General features: G+C 35.4%; 1 protein-coding gene across 4 annotated transcripts in view; it reads left to right on the top strand.

Moving 5' to 3' along the window:
• Positions 1-24,551, top strand: part of Nalcn (sodium leak channel, non-selective) — a 276,023-nt gene that overhangs the window by 10,724 nt on the left and 240,748 nt on the right. For all 4 annotated transcript variants that reach the window (XM_076930524.1, XM_076930522.1, XM_034498721.2 and 1 more), the window contains exons 2-6: positions 12,969-13,115; positions 16,447-16,629; positions 20,619-20,702; positions 22,126-22,265; positions 22,365-22,493. In XM_076930524.1, coding sequence (XP_076786639.1) covers positions 13,008-13,115; positions 16,447-16,629; positions 20,619-20,702; positions 22,126-22,265; positions 22,365-22,493 — 644 coding nt within the window. In that variant the 5' untranslated portion in view covers positions 12,969-13,007. The remainder of the gene's footprint in view (positions 1-12,968; positions 13,116-16,446; positions 16,630-20,618; positions 20,703-22,125; positions 22,266-22,364; positions 22,494-24,551) is intronic.

The following is a 24,551-nucleotide window of genomic DNA, read 5'->3' on the forward strand; positions in this document are numbered from 1 at the left end:
ACAGGTGGTTGCAAGTTGCCATGTGGAGGCTGGGAATTGAACTCAGGACCTCTGGAACAGCAGCCAATGCTCTTAACTACTGAGCCATCTCTCCAGACACCAGTTTAAAAATTTTAAAAGCACAGATTTAACAGTAAGTGAATATCATTTAAGCAGTAAAATTCTTAACATATGAAAGTTCTTAAGATTCAAAAATAAAAGTTGGAGAAGAGAGATGTGTCAGAGGTAAAGGTGCTTGTCAAGAAAAAAAGCTGGTGACATGAACTTCATCCCAGGATCTCATGGAAAAATGAAAAGAACTGACTTCAGAAAATTGTCCTCTGACTCCATCATCTGACCTACAGTCCTTTAATGGAATAAACAACCATCAATTAGTAATTATTTATTATTTTTACTATTATTATTAATAATTTGAGAATTTCAAACAATGTATTTTGATCATATTTATTATCTTTCCTTAGTTCCTCCCATTTCTATGGTTTTCTTACTTAAAAACAAAACAAAACAAAAAACCTTGGTGTCCTTACTGGTTTTTAAACTCATCAAGTCCACTTCTTATTCTAATTGATATCTTCTATTTATTCCGTATTTCTCTTGAAGATGCTATGGGGTTTTTTCCCTATATTTTTAACAATAAACAGGAGCAAATTTATTTAGCTACATTTATTTATCTGATCATCTCATGTCAAAGAATAGAGGACATTGCAGATTGAAATACAGGGGCTTGGTATGGATTTGGGTGTCTGACTAATGGATTTTTTTCATCGACTTTCATTTCAATGTCTGAGTACAACCTTTGCAGACAGAGACACACATTCTTTACGCCTCGTGTTATAAGCATCTATTTCCCAGTCTGCATACTCATAGTGTATCCAGTTAAGAATTTATGAGAAGAAAAGCTAACTCTAGGAAATAAAGAAATCTTAAGAAGTGAGACCATCAGACTGGAATGAGTAAATGCTCCCCCCTCATCTTTTAAATTTAGAGAAAATGTGATTGAAATACACTAGATTATTTCTAGGACTTACTTCAAAGTAAAATGTACAAGTAAGTGGGTAATGATGTCAGAAACCAAAAGCTGCAGTTTGATTATTGATGAGAAATTTGTCATCTCTTTTTAAGAAAATTAATAGATATTTAAAATAAACCAGTAGTGAAGAAAACAACTATAAAGTAAATCAAATAGTAACAACAAATTCAACATTAGGAGATGAAGCATGTCTGTATGATTTCACAAACAGTAATGGGTGAGGAATTTATAACCCCAGATCTGTTCAAAGAATCTTCATCTTGCTGTTTGTTGAAAATGAAAACCTTTATTTCTAATTTAGTAGTTCTATGTGTCTATGTGGTTTGTTTGTTTTTAGGTTTCACAGCTTGCATATGTGTACATTTGTGGTTCTGATGTTACATACTTACAGTTAAACAGACTGACTGAGGAATAACATTTGGTTTCATGTCAAATTATGTCACTGCCTTAAAATAGTTTTGACTATTTAAAAAATAAAATAAAATCAGTAATCAAGCAGTCACTAAACAGGCAACACTGGAATTGCTGTAGTTTCAGAAAATGCTGTGAAGCTGTGTACTAGGCTGTGATTTCTAAGATGTCATGTCTGGAGGGAATGGAGGGGACTCCAGAGAAATAATGCTAGACTATCATTGGTGCCTTGGCAGGCCATGCAAATGACCTGGTCTAGGAGAGGAAGAGGGCTGTTGGTCATTGAGCATAGTGATGGGACACTTGTCAAAGCAGAAAGTTGTATGGCATCAGAGGCCAAGTGGGCAGAGAAAATGAAGCATAAGACAGCCAAATGGATGCTGGATAATACACAATGCAACATAAGCAACAGAATGTTTTTCCTAATTTAAATAGTGGCATAAGACATACAGTGCTGTATACATTTGCTCTAAGTGGAAATGTTTCTGTCTAAGAAGGAAGTTGGCAAGAACAGTCAAATGCTACAGAAATAATGGCTGTCCCTATTTCAGTACTGGGAACTGATATTTCTATTTGTCTTCAAGTATTATGGTTTATTAAAGTATGGTGTAGACTTAAATGTGGACGTGGAGAAAAGTTTGTTAGACAGTCTTGTTCAAACATAAATCTTTTATATTCATCTGTTTGTGTATGAGTGTCTTCCTGCATGTATGTATGTGTGCCATGTGTTTTCAGTGATTGCATGGGCCAAAGAAGGTGTTGTGAGATCCACTAAAACTGGTGTTACAGACAATTGTGAGCTACCATGTGAGTTCTGGGAACCTGGGTCCTCTGAGAGAACAGCATGTGCTCTTAATTACTGAACCATCTATCCAGCCACTCAAACATCACTCTTAATGGCTCTCTGTTTGGGGTTAGAGTCTTGAAATATGAGTTGAAATTACAATACCCAAAACAATAAATTGGTGACATCAAATTCAATTAACTCCCAAAATATGGGATGACATCAGAAACTGAATCTAGGAAGACATGGCTATGCTTGTCTGTCTTGCAAAGCTTTATATAGACTGATACTAATGAGCTTGGGAAACAAGAAAGGCACAGAAGAAACAGAAGTGTTTGAAGGTAGGATTTATTTGCATAGGATTTTATACGCATTCATATCTATTGGTAGAGAATGATTTTCAAAATATAAAACCAAGAAAATGTAATAGAAGTGTTTGCAGATATACATATTAAATGACAAGATGAATAGAAAATATATGTGAAAAGAAAATACTAAAAAATATAAGTCATATCCTGTTGGAGAACAAGGACATCACTAAAGATAATGTCCCAAGGAAAAAAAGAACATAACTGATTAGTGCTTTTCCTAAAGCCCAATGTCTGACATACCATGTGCTCAGCCAACATTTATAAAAATGATTCAGTCCTTAGAATTAGAATTCCTAATAATGTTAATATTTGTCTCTAATTTATTTTATTCATTTTCCCAATTTTCCTATAACAAGCTAGCACTGCTTATGTTGACAAAAGTAAAATGAAATAAAAATGAGTGCATTTAATAACTTAACTTGAAGTTTAAGTATTTGAAATTAGGGTCTTTCTGGTCTGGGCTGCGGCACAGAGCACATCCCAGGCCACAGCTCTGCCCCCAATCTCACAGAACCCAGAGGAAGTGGGCCTCCCAGGAGCTTGAACCTGGGCAGTATCTTAGGTAAGGAGACAGCAACAGCTGCCCAAACAGGGAGTAACTGGCACCCACTAGGACCCAGGAATTCACTCCTGGCCCAGAGCACTGGTTCCTTCCTGTCTGCACCTGAGCACTGAGCAGATCTTGGACCCCAGCTCTAACCCCTGTAGTAACACTCACCCCACACAGTTCTGATACAACCAAGATAATAGGAAAGACAGGCTCCAGTCAGAGACAAGGCAGGTAACACTAAGGAAATCCAGATGGTGAAAGGCAAGCGCAAGAACATAAGCATCAGTAACCCAGGGTACTTGGCATCATTAGAACCTAATTCTCCCACTCAAGAAAGTCCTGAATTCCCCATATCACTAGGAAAGCAAGATTCAGATTTAAAATCACTTCAATGTTGATGATAGAGGATTTTAAGAAGGACATAAATAACACTTTGAAAGAATTTGAGGAGAACACAGGTAAACAGGTAGAAGCCCTTAAAGAGGAAACACAAAAATCTCTTAAACAATTACAAGAGAACATAACCAAACAGGTGAAGGAATTGAACAAAACCATCTGGGACATAAAAATGGAAGCAGAAACAATAAAGAAATCTCAAAGGGAGACTACTCTGGAGATAGAAAACCTAGGAAAAAAATAAAAAGTCATAGATGCAAGCAACACCAACAGAATACAAGAGATAGAAGAGAGAATCTCATGTGCAGAGGATACCATGGAAAACATTGACACAACTGTCATAAAAATGCAAAATGCAAAAAACTCCTAACTCAAAACATCCAGGAAATTCAGGACATGATGAGAAGGCCAAACCTAAGGATAATAGGTACAGATGAGGGTGAAGACTCCCAACTTAAAGGGCCAGTAAATATCTTCAGCAAAATTATAGAAGAAAACTTCCCTAACCTAAAGAAAGAGATGTGCATGAATATACAAGAAGCCTACAGAACTCCAAATAGACTAGACAAGAAAAGAAATACCTCCCATCACATAATAATCAAAACATCAAATGTACAAAACAAAGAAAAAATACTAAAAGCACCAAGGGAAAATGGTCAAGTAACATATAAAGGTAAACCTATAAGAATTACATCAGACTTCTCTCCAGAGACTATAAAAGCCAGAAGATCCTAGACAGATAGCATATAGACCCTAAGAGAACACAAATGCCAGCCTAGACTACTATACCCAGCAAAACTCTCAATCTCTATTGATGGAGAAACCAAGATATTTTATGAAAAAACCAAATTTACACAATATCTTTCCACAAACCCAGCATTACAAAGGATAATAGCAGGAAAACTGCAATACAAGGAGGGAAATTATACCCTAGAAAGAGCAAGAAAGTAATCCTCTTCCAACAAATCCAAAGGAAGAAAAGCTAGCCACACAAAGATAATCCCACCTCTAATAACAAAAATAACAGGAAGCAACAATCACTGTTTTTTAATATCTCTTAACATCAATGGATTCAATTCCCCAATTAAAAGACATAGGCTAACAAACTGGATACACAAATGACCCAGCATTTTGCTGTATACAGGAAACCCACCTCAGTGACAAAGACAGACTCTACCTTATAGTAAAAGGCTGGAAAACAATTTTTCAAGCAAATGGTCCTAAGAAACAAGCTGGAGTAGCCACTCTAAAATCTCCAGCTCAAGAACACAAAGGGAGAGACTCGTGGCTCCATCTGTATAGGTAGTTGAGGGTGGCCTTGCCAGGCATCAGTGGAAGTGGATGGCCTTGGTTCCTGAAAGTTTGGATTCCCTAGTGTTGGGGAATTCGAGAGCAGGGAGGCGGGAATGGGAGGATGGTGGGAGCAAACCCTCATAGTAATAGGAGGAGGGGGATGGGGTAAGGGGTTTGGGGGGGGGAATGGGAGAGGAGATAACATTGAAAGGTAAATAAATAAAATATCCAATTAAAAACAGATAATGAGATTGGCAATTGTAGTTGAGCAGTCGAGACTTTTTGTCAACAATTTATTATGGGGATTTCTTATAATCCTCAAGGACAAGGTATTGTGGAAGAGGCCCATGGAACTTTAAAAAGATTGGTAAGACATAGTTTTGCTGAGACAAAGTATGATGCTGACCTGTGAGCTTGCTGACTGCCTTGACAAGGGTGACTGGGAAGCTGTATTGGACATATGTTCCTGACCCACCTTTGCTTGACTATATCCCAGATAGGACAAGTTGCCTTACCTCAAGTTTTTAGACCTTGTGGGATAGAGAATCAAAAAGAGAAACTATGTCTCTTGTATTCTTCTTAAAGGTACCCAGCTAATAGAACTCAATCACTGGTCTACAAATCAATCCAATATGGAAAACAATAGTCTACTTTTGGAAGACTGGATCTGGACTTTGTCAGGAACATATTTGGAAGCTAGCTGTAGCTTGCTATGATGTTAAAATAGCAAGAGATAGTGTTTGGACAGGATCTGGATTTCAAACAAGGGTTAGTGCATGTTTTAAGGCTCTTTTAATTGTCAAGCTAAAATTGGTTTTGTCTCTTCTATAGCATTTATTGTAAGTTGCATTGATGGTATAATTTCCAATTATGTTAGTGTATTGAAACCTGGCATGTCTGTTACAGGGGTGTATCAACCAGCTCTTTTCTCACTGCCCTGAGTATTAGAAAACCTTGATTCTCTATAAAAAGCTTGAAAGTGCTGGAAGAAGTGAGTTAGTCTTTAAGCAGAAGCAAGAGGGTAGCAGGCTTGATTATTGCTGATATAACAGCTTACATTTCATTAACTGATAGCACTAATGCTTCTGCAATAGCATTGACACAAGGAGTTAAGACAACTATTTTTGTTAATCATTTAGCAAAAAAATGTTACTAATGTATTGAGTATACAAAAGGATTTATATAAGCATCTGGAACAATGAATGATGCTCTATAACCCATTCAAATTATCTGAAGGATGTTTAGGGTTCAAGAATTAGGAGCCATCCCAAGTGTCATAACAAATATTATTGGAGTAGTGTTACTTTTGAAATCCACAATGATTGTCATTATAATTTGAAAAAAGTTTAAAGACACCTGTGGGATATTTGGCATAATCCTAACACTTCTCTGGGTGTGTTAACTTTGCATAATGTGATTATAAATTTATATAATGCTGCTCTGTTGTCCTTTGATGCTGCAGATAATGCCAATAAAATTATCCATGACCTGAGCTCAGTATTTCCATTTTGGACAAACCTCAGGAATGGCATATATAGCTTGATCATGCTAGCCCTTCTTTTCCTGGAAATACTTTTATTCCTGCCTATCATCTTAAAGCTTAACTTCAACAACATCAACATGCTGGCAGCCAAAGTACATGGCTTAAACCTAAAAATGGACCCCCCCAGACAAAGCTAATAAATTAACAGGCTGGCAAGCCAAGGACAGATAAGATTCTGCACAGAGTCTTAGCAACCTAAGACATAAGTGCATTGCCTTTGACAATATTCCATGACGGGTAATGAAGGTATTCTTGTCAGAACAACCTAAGACAGGCTCAGTCTTGTTAACTAAATAAAATGGGGGAGAGGTGGAGAGCCTTTGGGGCTGCTTTGCAAAAAGCTGACATGGGCCAAGGACATGGAAAGGGGCTGCTTGACAGGAATATGACATTGGCCAAAGACAAGGAAGTGGGCTTCAAGCAGGAATCTGACACTAGACTAAAACAAAGAAGTAATTTCAGGTAGGAGTCTAAATTATAGGCTACAACAAAGAAGTAATCGCAGGCAGGAATCTAAATATTAGGCTAGAACAAGGAAGTAATTTCAGAAAGGATTCTAAATTTTAGGCTAGAACAAGGAAGTAGGCTTCAGACATGAAAAATGACCTTAGACTAGGAAAGGGAATTAGGTTCAGATACTTTGGTCATCCTGATAAGCTTTTAGAAACAGTGATCATGTGCATGTTCATGGAACTGGGTTTAATGCCCTGCTTTTTCTTTGACTATTTGTGTTTTTTGTAATGTTTGTTCCTTGACTATTTGCATCTATTGTATTGCTTGACCCTCAACCTAGAACTGACCTTATTACATGCATGTAATCAAAATGGTATAAAAGCATAAAGGAAGAGGGGATATAGGATAGGGGGTTCTAGTGAGGGGAAATGGGGAAAGGGGATGGCATCTGTACTGTAAATAAATAAAATTTTGAAAAAGTGAAATTAGGAAGGGCCTAGAGAGTGAATTGCCCTGGCATGTTGCATGAGTCTTCATTCATTTGATATTTCAGAGGAGTTCTGCAAATCTAGTTTCCTATGTCTCATGCCCAAAGCTCAGGAGGATTGAGTTAGTATTGAGCTGCAGAAGCAGTATGTTGGGGGTAGGATTGAGAGAGCCCTTTTTTTTTTTTTCAATTAATCAGCTGTTCTGCCTTTCCACCTGCCCTGCCTTTAAATCAACTGTGTTACCTGTTTTATCAGGAACATATATCAGTCAGGTATAATGGGGAAAAGACTAAATATTTTTTATATAATGCTAAATATATACCACCCACCAATGGTTGGAGTTTTGCTTTTGCTTGTTGTTTCTTTGTTTGTTTGTTTTGTCAGTATAATTATGTAGCAAGAAGAGAGATTTTGGAAGGAATGATGGCTGTTCTCCCAAAGGCATTAAAGGGGGTTTGTAGTTATCAGCTCCAGAGATGTTACATAACATTTATTTCCTAAGTTTTTCTGCCCAAACTGTAGCAGAGCTACAGAGGTACCCAGCAACGATACACATTTAAGTGGTGTGTGTTGGATAGGACTGACAAATAATTTCACTTGTGCTCATGAAGACGGCAGAATTTGTGTATATCAGTAACCCAAAGTAGTGGTTCATGACCCTGTATTAACAGATATAGAACCACATAATGAAGAGAAAGAAATCAGTGATTGCTGCCTTATTCAGGGATTCTTATATAAAATATGTGCTATGAATTTACCAAGCTGGTGTTTGTTTAAACTCTTCTCTTTAAATGGTAAATCTTTCAGTTATAGAAAATCATACACAGACATTTAAAAAAAATGTTTCTGAGTTAAATAAGGTAATTAGGAATAACAGATTGGCAGCAGGTGACAAAATGGGCACAGCTAGATGAAGGATTTGATGTAGCAGAGAAAGGCTGGAGGATGAGAAATAACAGTGCCTTTAGCCAATTAGTGAAAAGCAGGTGAGTGCAAGGACGAAAGTAAACCCAGGTACAAGCCTGGGATTCTCCATGAAATATGAGTTCAAATGAAGCAGTTGATTTCTAAACTCTAAGTGTCTACCTTGTCTCTTGCTACAAATTAAGCACATGCTTAACCTAGCACATAGTGGATACATAGTATTTGCTGTGTGAATGAATGAAGAATGAATAAGTGAATGAAGGAATAACAAAGAAACAAGATGAACTGAAATTCCAAGATTTTTAGAAATATTCATATAACATTTCTTAGTTTAGGCGCTAAGGAGTGACAACACTCAGACTGAGCAGGTTATATTAGGAATATATATGTATGTACATATACATATATGCATGTAATAACAATTAGTGAATAAAGAGGCTATTAATTTAAAAAAAAAGAGCAAGGGATAGTACATGGGAGGGTTTGGAGGAAGGAAATGGGAAGGAGGAAAGGCTGTAATTATATATAATCTCAAAAAATAAAACAAGTAATTAAAAACATTAAAAAAAAGAATCACCAATAAACATGGACAATCTTTCATTATTGCTGTTTCCTTCCATTTCTTTAACCAATGTCTAGTGTTTCACTGTATAGGTTGTACATCTCCTTCACTAAAGGACTCCTCTGCATTTTATTGTATTGTAGCTAGCTGAGGACATAGAAGCCACTGAGTATAGCATCTGGGATAGGTAGAGAAGGACAATCTTGTAACCTATAATTCAGAAGATAGAAAAATCTCAAATTCTATGTCTGATAGCGCCAAGAAGGAAAAAAATAAACCACAGTGTTGCAAACAGTTCACAGCTTTAAAAATTGAATAATTCCATTTTATCTTGACAAGAGGTATAAATCAAATAAGAAAAAGATGTGACAATAGATAAAGTTTGCTATCATGGATTAACTGGACCTTAACTATTTAATGAAAAAAACTAAGCAGAATAGGTCTTCTCTCTGAGTTGCTGTTAGGTAGTTACGAGTAGCAAAGATTTATCCATAAGCATATTATAACTATGTGGCCTCTCCCACAATCAAACTATTAAACATTAACTTCTAATAAATGTAAAAAGGCTTTTGAAAGACATGTTTTTCAAACCTGGTGCACTGACTTATCAAGGACATTTCTGGAAACAAAATAGATATATTGGCTTACTAGTGCATAATATTGATAAGGAGAAAATACACAAAAGCAGTTTCCATCAAAATAGAGAGCTCACCTAGGACACTTAGATATCCACACTGGTCTTTATCAGGGGAATAATAATCTCCTGTGCTCTGTCACATTGACTAAACATGAACAAGGGTATCTAACATCACCTAGTGCAAAGGAAAATTGCTATGACTAATAGCCCCAAATTAATATAAGATTCGTGGTACATTCGTGACTTGACATTATTTTGTTGCATGAATATTTTTCCTTTTATTGAAAATAGGTTGTTTTTCACACATAACATATCTTGATTATGGTTTTTCCCTCCTTTACTCCTCCCAGCTTCCCCTCACCTCCACCCCCAAATCTGGATCCATTCCTTTCTGTTTCTCATTAGAAAACAAACAGACCTCTAAGGGATAATAACAAAATTAAATTTTTTAAAAAAGAAAAAAAGCCCTGACACAGCATTATGAAACAAGGAACCTCCAGAGTTACCTTTGAGTTTGTTTCCGGTTGGCCATCTACTGAGGAGTATACAGCCTGCCCTTAAGAGTAATTTGTTTCCTCAGTGAGACCCTCTTGGAAGAAATAAAATTTTTATTTGTAAGTGGTTACCAATTGAATATTGCTTCTGGGTTAGGGATGAATGAGGCATATGTGCGCTTCTCCTTTAAACTCTAGGGCCCCATCTGGTGCAGATTTGTATGAGCCCTGTGCATGCTACCTCATTTTCTGTGAGATCATATGAGCATTAATCATGGTGATTTATTGCTTGAATATTTTATGTACTGCTCAATATTATATAAATAGTCAAACTTCCAGTGATTCTGAAGCTCCTTGATAAGTTTTAATGTGTATGTGTGGATTCTTTGGAGTTTGGACAGATTGTTTCATGGGCACTGTCAGATATGGTGATGTTTTGGCAGAAGTTGAAAAAAACATCAACGAAGTGACAGACAGCTGGTGTCTTTCAATTATAGTCTAACTGTTTTTGATGTACCAAATATAGCCAAATGGATACTTAAAAAATAAATTATGCATATTTCTGTAGATAAATCATTCAAAAATCAATGTTTTCTTCAGGTAGAATATTGGTAATAAAAGGTACATGGAATTCATGTCCATCAATCTCTTCTGTCTCTGTGGAAAAGTGATAGGGTTAGGTTTCTCTAAAATTCATTGTCTAATATTTGAATGCCTTTATGGAATCACTTTCATCCTCCTTTGTCTTTTTAAAGGATTTCAAAAATATTTTTGCAACCACTCTCTGAATAAGTAGGAGCCTGTCATTTAAGACACATCTCAAATTAAGGCTGCCAGATGTCACCCCACCCCACCTCACAGTAAATCAAAGAATAAGTATCATTTGAATATTTTGCATACATTTACATGGGATATCAAGAGTCCCTAACTCAAATTATGTAAAAGAAAAGTAGTTAGTGAAAACTACTGCAAAACCCATCTTTAAATTCAGTGTTCAAAGTAACAACAGTTTGGAAATACCTAGCACATTTTAAAGACAAGTAGCTTGATTTTCTCTGGGAACAGGAGGGTCAGGGAGAGCCAGCTTCTCCGATGGATTGAGGAACATGTAATAAGGAAAAGTGGACCCCCAAACACACAGAAGCATATTTGAAATTTCTTGTTCTGAACTGTATTTCATTTTCCCTCCCAGTGAAAATTGCAAGTGCATATATTTATACTCCTTGCAAGTAAGTTTTGTTCCTCTTCTATCTAAGGGGAGAAACATTGTCCTTAATGAGTTTTTCTTCCTCCAATTTCCTGCAGTACCAGGCAATAAGTAAGTGGATTTTCCTGGTGCTGAAATGGCTACGTTTTCCTGACTTGACCTCCCCATTGCTGTCTCCTGCCTGGAGAGTGATGTCCTCTGTCATCTGCCTTCAGTTGTGTTCCTAAGTGTGCTGAGTGCTCCATGGCCGTCGTGTGACACTTGAGGCTTCACGATCATACTTGACTTCTTTTTAATCTCAAGTCTTCTTAGGTATCATTTGTAATGTCATCACTTGTCTCATGGCTGGAATTTTTTATGCATACATATAACATCAAGGTATTTCTTCTGAACCAGGAATGATGATGAACTCCTGTCTCCCAATAATTGAGAGACAAAGGTATCAGGAATATTGACTGTTTGGGGCTAGCCTTGTCTACATAACAGGGTTTACATAAGCAAGGATATATATATATATATATATATATATATATATATATATATATATATGTATTCAAGACCCAATCACAAACAAACAAAAATTTAAAAGCATCAACAACAATAGCAACAGCAACAACAAAATCCAAATCCAAAAGATACTTTGTTTCTCCTGTCAGGCCAATTTTAAAATTCAATAAAATGCTACTACTAAACGGAGCAAGAGATACATGTGCAAAACTTATCATATATTCTTCTCTCTTTAACACTCAATGCCATCTGATCCTTCTTGTCTAAATCTAGAGTGCATTCATGTCTCAGTGTAGGGCCACATTTGTAAAAGGCTGAACCCAATGTGCTGGTTATACTGTATACAATTTTGCAAAAATGTGAAAACAGAAGAAAGAGGGTTGTCACAGTTTCCAAGCCAGCCACAACTACTTAATGAGTTCCAGGCAAGCCAGATCTACAGACTGAAAGCATGTCTAAAAATCCAGAAACAGATAAAGAAGGCACAGTATCTGTTAATCAAGTAAGAAGTATTACTTAGGATTGAAGGGTAGTCAGGCACCTGTGTCTTGAACACAGTTCTTCTTATATCATGCTGCTCTTGTCATTTGATGGATAGTAGGCCCTTCTTAAATGGCTGCTAACTTTAGAAGGTAGTAACAATGTCCATAGATGGTGGTGGTGATGGTGGTGGTGGTGGTGGTATGTGTATCTGTGTGTGTCTTTGCATGTCTGTGTGTATCTGTGTGCGTGTGTATACAGTTGATAAAGTTGACTTTCGTGCAGTTGATGAAGAGTTGACTTTAGAAGAGCAAGTCGACTTTAGAAGGTCTCTGCACTCCAAACTGACAAAGCTTCCAACTGCTGGAGCTTCTCTCCCTATTCTCTGTGGCTTTCAGCCTTTCTGAGAAGAATAACATTAAGAAGTTGTGTTGGAATTATGACTGGAACAATAGAAGCATGTAAATGACATATTGAAATAATAGGGGAAAAATCCCTGTTATTATGGCCATAGTTGTAGCCCCATAGAGCAAAGAAATTCCTAGTAATCTGTGTTCCCTATAAGACGTTAGTTTGTTCTGGCTGTTTTACACCAGTTGTCTCTAAACTATTTAGGAAGTACATACGATTTTCTATTAGATTGAAAGAGAAAAATTGGATTTTATTTTATCAATTTTACCTCATTCTTTTCCTGTTATCTAAATATGCGCATTTGTCATATACATTGAGCATGTGTATGACCTACCACTGCACAACTCATGCATAAAGACTCAATACTTTTCAGAGGAAAGGAAGCAGGTTAAATGGCTAATAAAGCTTTCTCTTTTCCTTTTGCCAGACTGTGATTTTGTACCTGCCTCCCATAGCTAACTTCAACATGCTTAAAAGAAAGCAGAGTTCCAGGGTGGAAGCCCAGCCAGTAACTGACTTCGGTCCTGATGAATCTCTATCAGACAATGCTGACATACTCTGGATTAATAAGCCAGTAAGTCACCTTTCTGTAGATTGGAGAAGCACATGCTGATATAAGGAAAATTTCATTCATAAATGCAAAACTCATATTTCTTTGGCTTTTAGCAGCTTGAGCGGCAGTGGAAAGTGAATGAGTCTTGGCATCTGGTGGTTGGTTTGGGTATGATTCAAATTGAGAAGGCAAGGGGCTGCTATGAGTCTCTCCCATAGGAAGATGCAGACAGTGCAAGAGGTCTGCACTTTGCCTTCTCATCCTCACCCTGCTCTGGATACATTATCCTCAGATCACACAATGTAGAGATAATACCACTCCCAGGATGACCCAAGATAAACAACTACTCTTAACTACATGTGCTCTTTATCATGTCCAACTGTGATTTACTTAGGTGGATAAGGTTGTAGAGAGAGTATCCTTTTCTGAATAGTCCTTACTTTGATTCAAATCTGTGACTCAGAACATGTGCCTAGTGTCTTGCAAGTTCATAGATGCTGAGCATGAGAGGAAAACCTGCTATGCCATGCATCACTGAATGAGCCAGGGAATTCACTCTTAAGTTCTGGGAATTCAACTCCACACAGCAAAGTAGGAATGACTTCCTTCTTAAACTCATAGTGTAAATACTGAAGCAAATTGACTTGAAGCACTCTCAGTGCCTTATCCTCCCCTAAGCAGGGCAAAGATAGTCAGCCTGACTTCTTCCTGAGCTTCATTGGATGCACCTGGGCGACTTTCATAGTGGGCTCACGTGTCTTTATATATTGCCCTCTCTGATGACATCCTTCTGCTTTATGATTGTTGAAATATCCCTAGGACTCCCACTAAAAATTAAAATGTGTTGTCATTACATTGACAGCTCTTTGTGAGCAGACTCTCTCCTGGCCAGTAACCACCCTTTCCTGTGTCTCTATATCATCCACCGGAGGCTTAGAAGTCATCTTCTGCTATCCTATACTGTCTGGCTTATCCAGTATCTTTTATGCATGTGGCCTGGCCCTTAAGGTCCCATCTCATCTCCTTTAATAGGCCAAACCCACCTTGTCCCTTATGGCCACCTGGATTTCATATCCTCATTTGCCACTTCCTCAGACAGACAGAATGAATTTCTCTTCTGTCAACTTATCCAATGTTAGACTTATCTATAAACATGAGTACACATGCACACACACACACACACACAGAGAGAGAGAGAGAGAGAGAGAGAGAGAGAGAGAGAGAGAGAGAGAGAGAGAGAGAGTTGGCCTTCTGTTCTGTACCCACTTTGGACCAAACACAGAATGGAAATATTTGAAAAGAACTTGGATCTATAGTGAACACATGTATTTTTCTTCTCATTCTTTCTGAAAGTGATTAGTACATCAGGATTGTATATAATTTTAAGTATTATGAACTGTCCTAAGGTTGTTTAAACTATGTCAGAGTATATATGTAAGCTATACATAAAGATTACTCATTTGTGGAAGGTACCCAGGCTCCCCATATTTGGGCACCATTTGTGGGGACAGATATTGAGGGACAATTCCATTCATCATGAACTCTACTTTGCTTACAAACTGGCTATGAGTTGGTGATACTTTTATTTGTATGTGCCCAGAGCCCAGCATTTTTTGATGCACAGAAGGTCTTTTATTCATATTTAGAGAACTAAACAGACTAGAATAAAAAACGGCTCGATCACTCTCTCATTCACAACTTTCTAAAAATTTTGGAAGATGAAGTTTTATGTGTAAACCCAGAGGCACTAACTGAAATTATTAATGATTAATTAAAATTATTCAAGATTAAAGACAATTTATTGTGAAATAACTCATCTTTTAAATCTGCTGGTAATTAGATTCTTGATATGAGGAAACCTAGATAGGGTTGAATTTATATTGTGACATTCATTGAAGTGTGTTTTGGAACTTGCTGTTTGAAAACATGAGTACATCAACCCTTAAATTACATTGAAATATATATATATATATATATATATATATATATATATATATATATATATCTTCTGTGCTATGGAATTTCTGGGAATATGTTTTTATGTAAATACTTTTATACTTGGTCAAATCTACTCATCACCCTACATGGTCTGTCTGAGTCTTCTCAAAGTTCTGCCAATCATTCACCTTCAGTCTAAGGGCTTGCTGGTTTATGAAGGTTCATGATCCATCTATTATCAAGCTATATACCTGAAACAGGAGTGTAAAGTTAGTGAATTAACATGACCACATAGACATGTTGGGATACACATATATCCAAGATAGTAGTCAATAAATAACACTTAAATTATGTTTGAAAACTATGCCCTGAATAATTCAGTAGCAGTGTTAATTCTGGGAGGTTAGCATATAGATGTAATTAACCTTTTTTTATCCTAGGTGTTACTTTTGCAATGAAAGATTGTATGTGAGTATATTAAATATAATAGCTATTGTTTTATTTTTCTTATTAGTTTAGGATTAGTTAAAATCTTTAGACAGCATATCAACATGTATTTAGAATTGCACAAAAGTAATTTTAAATTAAAAAAATTCTAGGCTAAATACGCACTAAATGTTTTCTCAGAAAAAAAGAGGTAGCCTCACTTATCATTTTTCTACAAGAATAATTTTATAAATGATTTTAATTTTACTTTTATTAGTAAAATTACACACACACACACACACACACACACACACACACAGGTGGATGTGTGGAGATCAAAAGACAGCTTTTTAAAGTTTATTATCTCCTTTAACAGGGATTGGACTCAAGTCAGCAGGCTTGTATGTCAAGCCCAATTTCACTGGCCCAGAAGTTTATTTTTTAGATAGGGAAATTATTGTGATACATTTATTAAAATTCTACATATAGGAATGTTCTATATCATTCCATTTTAAAATCATTTATGATCTGATATGGTGTACAATTCTGTAATACATTAGGAAAATAACAGTAAATAGAACATGGCTATTAATTCTGGGTGCTTCATAGGGACAAAAAAAAGTTACATCTAGGTTCATTGTGAGTGAATTGCTACATTATGTAGTAGAACAAGAATTTCATACAAAGTGATCTGACAGCTTTCAAATTAACCTTGGGTATAGCTCCTATTAATGTGTCACTACAGGAATATTTCTTAAACCTCGTATGTTCACATGGAAAATAAGCTGCTTTGAGAAGCTGGCACTATAACATGTGTGAAAATATTGAGTGTGCTATATGAACTCAGTAGATATTCTCTTCTTCCTCACCAGCTGCACTAATGAACGATTTTAACCTAAGTATTATGTTTTCCAAATAGTATGCTTTCTAAGACAAGTAAAAGGTCTCAGATCATAGTGTCACAAAGTAATTTTGGCCTCTATGGCAGTGGGTGCACTCTCTGCTGCGCATCTGTGCCATCATCAGCGTCATCTCAGTGTGTATGAACACACCTATGACCTTCGAGCACTATCCTCCTCTGCAGTATGTGACCTTCACCTTGGACACTTTACTGATGTTCCTCTACACTGCAGAGATGATAGCAAAAATGCACATACGGGGAATTGTCAAGGTGAGTGTTTCTTGTCATTTAAGTACATTGAGTATTTTAATCAACTCAGTAATAATATTTTTTATGAATGTCCAAATACAATGTACTTTTACTTTATTGAGATTGAAAACTTTAAAGAGCATAACTCCAAAATTTAGTAGAGATTTGTCACACAAGGATGTTTTTAAACTTATTTACATTTTACAATGTACAAAATCTTATATCTCTTGATACTTGTAAAGGAGCTAGTTGCTCTAAATATATTCTTCATGAGTCCAGGGTTGAGTGCATTGTGCAATCTACAAAACTAAAGCCAAGGGGTACCGTGGTTACTGTGGTTATGGACCCTCAAGGAGGCACTTCAACATTGGTTTATGTACTGAACACAAGGTAAATTTCACATTATAAAGTCAGCACATGGTGACATTAAGTTGGATTTCATAAACCTGGATTGTTTTCAAGATATAACAGGATAAAAAGAGGAAATGAGAGAAATAGGAATTTAGGAACTACAAAGAAAGAATATGTATATCTGATTGGTACCCTTGGGAAATAAAAATAAATTAAGCTTTTAATAAAAGAAAAGAAGAGAAAAGTAGAAGGTATATAGTCTACTTGTAAGCCAAAATCAGCCCTTTCTTCCTTGTGTTAATTCTTGTTAGATACTTTGTTCCAGATACAGAAAATACAACTAATAACCTTAGGAGCTACACTCCTACAGATATAGTCATTGCTTTTGGGTTTCCTCCCTGAGATTTCATCTCAGTTTCTCACTGCAATATATTAGTAATTTCTATATTAAGGAAAAGCCTTAGTTCATAGGAGAAGCGAGCACCTGCAATGGCCTCAATGACTGGATTTTAAGATGACTCACAAAATTGTCAGATCTTTTATAAAGTGTTCCAAAGTGTGAGATTTATGTTGGCATTGGTCAAAAAGTTAAGTTGTAGCTATCCTGGGAGTTCAACTTGGAACAAGGTTGGTGATGGGTAATTTTACTTCTTTGGACATGCCAACCCTACTTTGTATTCTGTAGTCCACTAGAGGACTCTAACGACCCTGTCACTTGTTTATATTGGTCACCCAGGATATAGCAGCCTCTGTAAATTCTGTGAGTGAACTGTATATTGTGGGTAAAATGCTTTATGGTTTATTTCACCATGTGATGATTTCTTAAGGCTCCAATTTGAATAAAACAAAGCTACAATATTTTCTTAGAGTAAGCCTTTTTATTTCTTAGTTATATAATAGATTGGAATATGAGTTTCTTATCAAGAATATTGTTCTGCATACTTTAAAAATAAAACAAACAAAGGTAAACATGATATAAAAGCAATCAATTCATTCTATCTGAACAGGACAAGAAATGAATGAATTTTGAATGTTCAAAGTTAAATTAATATTTTAAAAGTAAAATTAATTACAATTTGTTTCTAAAACTATAGATTCAGTATTTCTAATATTTTTAACTTCTACTAACACTTGAGTAGTTAACTGCTTACAAAATTAAAAAAATATTTTTATTTCAATCTATAAGAAATGACAAATTAAAACCAAATAAGTATATCTTTGCTTTTAACTGGGAATAATTACAGTAGATGCACATGTGCTGTCAGCTTTCATTATTCTGCATTGCTAATATTATCTTAAAGTAGTCAGAACATGAAAGCACATTAAAACTGTGTTTAACTACTAGCTGATGTTTCTTTTAAATCTGAGATCTGGTTGTTTTTAACCAAACTTTAAATATTTTTCACTTATTTTCATTATCTTGATTGTAGTAGTTAAACAACTGCCACCAACTACTGATTTTATGACATTAAATCTAGACCATAGCTTCATCATTTGATAGTACATAGTTCTCCAATATGCATATCATAAAAGACAGCTCTGAGCAAGCCCTGTTTAACATCCAGTCTTATACATAAAATGAAAGTTTTACAGAGTTCATTTTAGCAAAATGTCACCTGTCACAATAAATTTATGTAATTAATTTAAATTTTATTGTTATATAGTTTTATGTTTGCATGTTTGGTTTTTTTTTTATAGTTTCATGACAGATATAGACATTTTTAGGGATAAAAACATCCAAATAAAAAATATGTCTGTCCACAGAGGTAATTTAGAAAAACTCATATTTCTCAAGTGAATTGCTTTGCTGTGGTCAATTAAATCAAAGTTTTTAAAACATTGATTAAGCACCTGTCTTCTAAAAAGTTGCATCTAATACTTTTCCTATTTAATTCACTTGCCAACAACATTGCCTCTCAATTCTCCAGTCTATTAACACACAACAAGTTGCAAAAGGGTGCTATTTTTGTTCACTTACAAGGCTGAAATTTGTGTTTGTCTGCTCATGTAGAGTGATGTATGAATAACTGTTCATTTTTAAAATTTGTATTATTTCTTTACTTTTTGAGATTATACTATAATTACACCATTTTCCTTCCCATTCATCCTTCCAAATCGTCCCATATAGTCCTCCTTGCTCTCTTAAATTGTCATACCTGAAAAGATATACATACATGTAATAGAATATAGATTGAGAAGGATCTATTTATTTGTTTTCAAATCCATACACTCATACACACACACACACACACACACACACACACACACACACACACGGAGCAGGTGGTACTTTGGAGAGGCCTGCCTGAGGAGTCAGAACTGGCAGATAGGCTGTGCTCAGTCAGCAGCTGGCAAGGATTTGTGAAGAATCAGGTGGTCTCTTTTCAGGCCCTTTTTGTGCTGAGAGTTCCTATTATGTTTTTTTGGTAAGTAAAGAGTGAGGGATTTTCATCCATGAACACTGGGATCTAATTTGTGCCTGAGAAGTTCTTTAACGACCTTCCTTAATCCCTCCCCCAAGAAGTATTCCTACTGCCAAATCCCTAAAGAAAGGTCAGCCAATCTAATAATGTATGTTTGATGTGCTGAAGGTCATGGCAAGTATTGAAGTTTGAATTCTTCAAATGAGTCTCGGCTGTTTGTTTCTTATCTGGCAGTAGATCCAGATAAAAGTAGCGCACATCTACTGAATACTGTTGGAGTAATAAATAATAATGCTAAGACATACCAACAGATGGGCTCTGGAAAGGAAAGGCAATAAATCACATGCTCATGAAGCTAGCAGTGCATGTCATTCCTGACTGCAAAATATATCCCTCTACCTCTCCTTGTTAAATATTTGCAAGACTGAAAAATATATCCCTCTACTTCTCCTTGTTAAATATTTGCAAGACACTTTCAGATAGTTTCTTACACTGGGTAATTGATCGGCAGCCTTCAACTGTTTACCTTTACACAAACTGACAGACAAGTATTGAATAACTCATATCCTCCTTCACAAGAACGACAATTTCTCACTGCCCAGAGCCCAAGTCCTCTCTGCCATCCATTTTTACAGACACTTTGTTATTCCAGAGGGAAATTCTCTTTTCAAATATCATTTCATTGAAATATACGTTCTAACTTCAGGATAGAAACCCTATTAATAATGAAAGCAGTATGTCTTCATTTTCTTTGACAGTATCTTCCCAATTAAGGTGAACATTTCTTTTCATTGCAAATTAAGGAAAATTTCTTCTTCACTGTTACTGCCTAATATCTTTTACCAGTTACTTCCCCTACTAGCTGTGATTGGTCAAGCAGTTTTAAAGGCTTCCTGTTGTCCTGGGGCTTATGAGACAAGCACTGTCTTGGGACCCAAAACAATTATTGGTTCTGTTACTACATGTTGGGTTTGTGAGGCTAAGAGAATGGATGCTTTTCTTTTTACATCCTAAACTCAAAGTTTTTCAAATTCTCATGATTAATCAACAATTTGCCTTAAAAAAATAGCATTTTAAAATTCTAAAAATACCCTTTTGAAAGTTTGTTCCATTGTGATAAAAAAATCTGTAGATGGCTTTGACTATTCCCATAATATATACATACACACACACACACACACACACACACACACGTATAATTTTTTGCCTGACTATCCATTTGGATTTTTTTTCCAGGGTGATAGCTCCTATGTGAAAGATCGCTGGTGTGTTTTTGATGGATTCATGGTCTTTTGCCTTTGGGTTTCTCTCGTATTACAGGTAATTAAATATGTTCAAATCATGTTTTGAAAAGAGATGTTTGACCTTGCATTCAGAGTTTAACTAGAAATATTAAAGAATACATTTCAAATGTGATTGTGTGATTTTCTACATTGTTTAGTTTACATGTGCATGGGTAGAAAACTCTAACTGCAGTATTTAAATTCTCAAATTTTAATGTTGATTACACTTGTGAGTTCTTAGAAATTAATATCAATATTAAAAGTAGTTCTTTTAAAAACAACTATAAGCATGTTGTCACTGAAATAAAATAAAATAGAGTGATATATCTAAATTTTAAGTCTAAAATTGAATTTAAAAATTGTAAGTTCTGGTCACTATATGTACTCATTAAAACAGATTAAACTATTAATATATATGTATATCTATATGTATATATGTCAATACCAAATACATTACTAATATAAGTGCTTTATAATAGTAAATAGAAAGCATGTATGAAAAGGCTTTAATAGGGGATTTTAATGGATACTAATTCAGTCTCCTGTATCTTTGCAGGCATGATTTTACACTTAAGAAAAGTCATTATGTCACTCTCTGATTATTTTATTTTATTATTTTTTAGTTTGATTCTACTAAGAAGCCATGTGATTTACCTTTCTAACAAAAAAATTGATCAATGCATTATTGTTAAACTTTGGTAGACTATTATGAATCACATTCCTAGTCAATTCAAAATAAGGATTGTCAGTGAGATGGTTCATCACTTAAAGATACTTGTCACTCAACTTCACATACTGAGTTAGATCCCTGGGATTTCCATAGTGGGAGGAACAAACTGACCCCTTCAGGGTGTCTGACCACTTACTTGTGCAATATTCCACATGTGTGTGTGCGTGTGCATGCACACACACACAATTAATTAATAATAAAAATTCAGAATAAAAAGTGTGCATATCATCTTTCCAACTGTTCATAGTGGGTGTTGATTGATTGTCCTTACTCATTCTTATGAAGTGCACATCTCTGTGGCCTGATTTCACCTCATGTGCTGATATGCTCTTTCTGTATAATAACCTACGGTATGTTAGATGATTGGGTGTGTGTTACTATTTTGCTTCTGCCAGAAAGTTTTCATTTTCCATAGTTCAATAATATTTTACATCATTTCCTATTTTTTCTAGATATTCAAAGACACTACTAGTGAGAAATAACTCAAAGGTTGGCACTTTATTTTACAATAAAACTATGGCTTGAAGAGTTAGAAAATGGAGATTAAGGGCATTTTCATTAGTTTATATATTTGTTTCTCTTAAAGTAGCTATAAATAGAGATATACTTGTTGATGGAATACAATGTAAGGCTAAATTCAACAGGGTGTGCATTCTTGTGATACCTATACATTTCATGCAATAAATAATGTTAAGGGGAAATCTCATCTTGTCCATCTCTTCTCACGTAGGTGTTTGAAATAGCTGACATAGTTGATCAGATGTCACCTTGGGGCATGCTGCGAATCCCACGGCCACTCATCATGATCCGGGCTTTCAGGATTTATTTCCGATTTGAACTGCCAAGGACAAGAATTACAAACATTTTAAAGTAAGCACAGCTTGATGCATACATTAAGGGAGACTGTTTATGAAAACTAGGAAGGGGGGACATTTAATTTATTTTATCTAACTTTTCTCTTTTCCTTAGGCGGTCAGGAGAACAAATATGGAGTGTTTCAATTTTCCTCCTTTTCTTCCTTCTTCTGTATGGGATTTTAGGAGTTCAAATGTTTGGAACATTTACCTACCACTGTGTAGTCAATGACACAAAGCCAGGGTAAGTTTCTCTTTGGTTTCTTAGCTACACTTTAAGTCTAGGTGATTAATAAGGACGTGTGTGTGCGTGCGTGTGTGTGTGTGTGTGTGTGTGTGTGTGTGTGTGTGTGTGAAATTGTCACATACATTAAAAATAAAAATGAGTTTTTGGGGTATTTTGTATTCTTTATTCTTTGGCAGCTTAGCATTATTTTGTCCACCTTTGAGCCAAATGTTTACAGCAAGCCACATCAAAAAGTATAACCTGGTTGTAATGAAAATTAAACAACGACACACCTTTCAGAGTGGCCAAATGGGGACTGTGGCTCACTTCCAAAGCTAACAAAACTTTGGAAGATATCGATGGTATTAGTTTATTAGAGAAAATAAAACCCTCGTTCTTATAGTTAATACCACTGGTCATCCTTTCCTAAAATACAGTTTCCTGGCTGATTTCAGCAACATTACCAGGTAAAGGATGACTATCTGCTGCATCCTTGTATCTCAAAGTTGGAGATTAATGTAGCATTTGAGAGTGAGGTAACTGGTGTATCGTGTTGGTAGAGTCTGCTCTCCTGCTGAACACCCATCATGAAGACCAGCACTGATAGAGTGATGGGAGGAAAGAGCAGAGCTGATGGCCAGACCCTGAATATGCATTACAAATGGTATACACTATTGATTGGGTATTTGCGCTTGAGATTCCACGTTCATCCCACAGATGTTCAATAGTTACAAGTACAAGATGTGGAGCAAAGGACACTGAGACAGAGATTGAGTTTACTCTTTCTATTCATGACTTCAAGCAGGGATAGACCTGTTTACAAATAAAAGACTCACAAGTTACATTTAAGAAAAAGATTCATTGGGATCATGGAGTGTAAACTTATACCACTTTGTTGAATTATAAAGGAGACTCATTTATGTTTGTGTTAAAAATCCATCAGCAAATAGTTTGGGTTTTAAAACCATTGCAGTTTTATAATTCCTGTGATTTTTTTCTTTTTTTTATATTTGGAGGATATTTTTTCCTTTAACCACATGAGAATATTTACACATATTTAACCACATGAGAATATACACACACATATATACACACATGCACGCACACACGCATGATTATATTATATAAATAATGATAAAATTGGTTCAAACTCAATACTTTTAGCTTATGTAAATGTCTTGGGTCATTCTTCTATGACTTGTATACAGATTGTCTTCTGTAAGCATATACAAATCTTTCAAAAATTAAAATGACAAAGTAATTCGCAAGAAATTCACCACATTTTTACTAGTTATATATTAAACATCAAAAACCTCTTAGCAAATAAGCACATGTTTTTACCTTTATTGTGTTTTATTTATGTATGTGGGTGTAGGGGTATACATGTGACACAGCTTGCCTCTGGATATTAGAGGTTTGAGGGATGGAAGTCATGTGGTTTTACCCTTTGAGCCACCTTGCTGGCCCATTTACCCTTCTTTAGTAGTTATATACATACATATCACATTTTCCTACAAGTTTGTCTTGAGTTCACAGGAATGTGTGTGCTCTTTGATTATGTATAGTGAGAAAAGGAGTTACTTTTTACCACTTACTAGAACTTAATAAGAATTTCACACCAGTTTATTTGTTTGTTGTCGAGGCAGGGTATAATGACACACATGTACCCAAGAGCCATTATAAAACTGATTAAAGTTGATTTTAAAAATTACTAAAAATTAAGTACATATTTTTCTCCGTTTTTATTCCCCCAAACTAGCTACAAAGGGCAACTTTTATGAATAAAATTTGGTTTTCTGAATATATTATTTTCTCCAATATCACAATTCTATTCCCCTCTTATTTAACCACATACTGAGGGTTTTTTGACACATAAAAGCTTGTATGTAATATAGTATGTACATGTATACACTATATATTATATATGCTATATAATATATAATATACATGGAATAATTATTGCACTTTTGCTCATGAGAAATATTAGTCTTCAGAAAAATTGTCTTCAAATGTAAATGAGAAATATTTCTTCCTACTTTACTTTTTAAATACTTTTTGTTTTTTGAAATTTTCTAT

The sequence above is a fragment of the Arvicanthis niloticus genome, chromosome 3 (assembly GCF_011762505.2).
Source record: "Arvicanthis niloticus isolate mArvNil1 chromosome 3, mArvNil1.pat.X, whole genome shotgun sequence".
Taxonomy (NCBI): Eukaryota; Metazoa; Chordata; class Mammalia; order Rodentia; family Muridae; genus Arvicanthis; species Arvicanthis niloticus.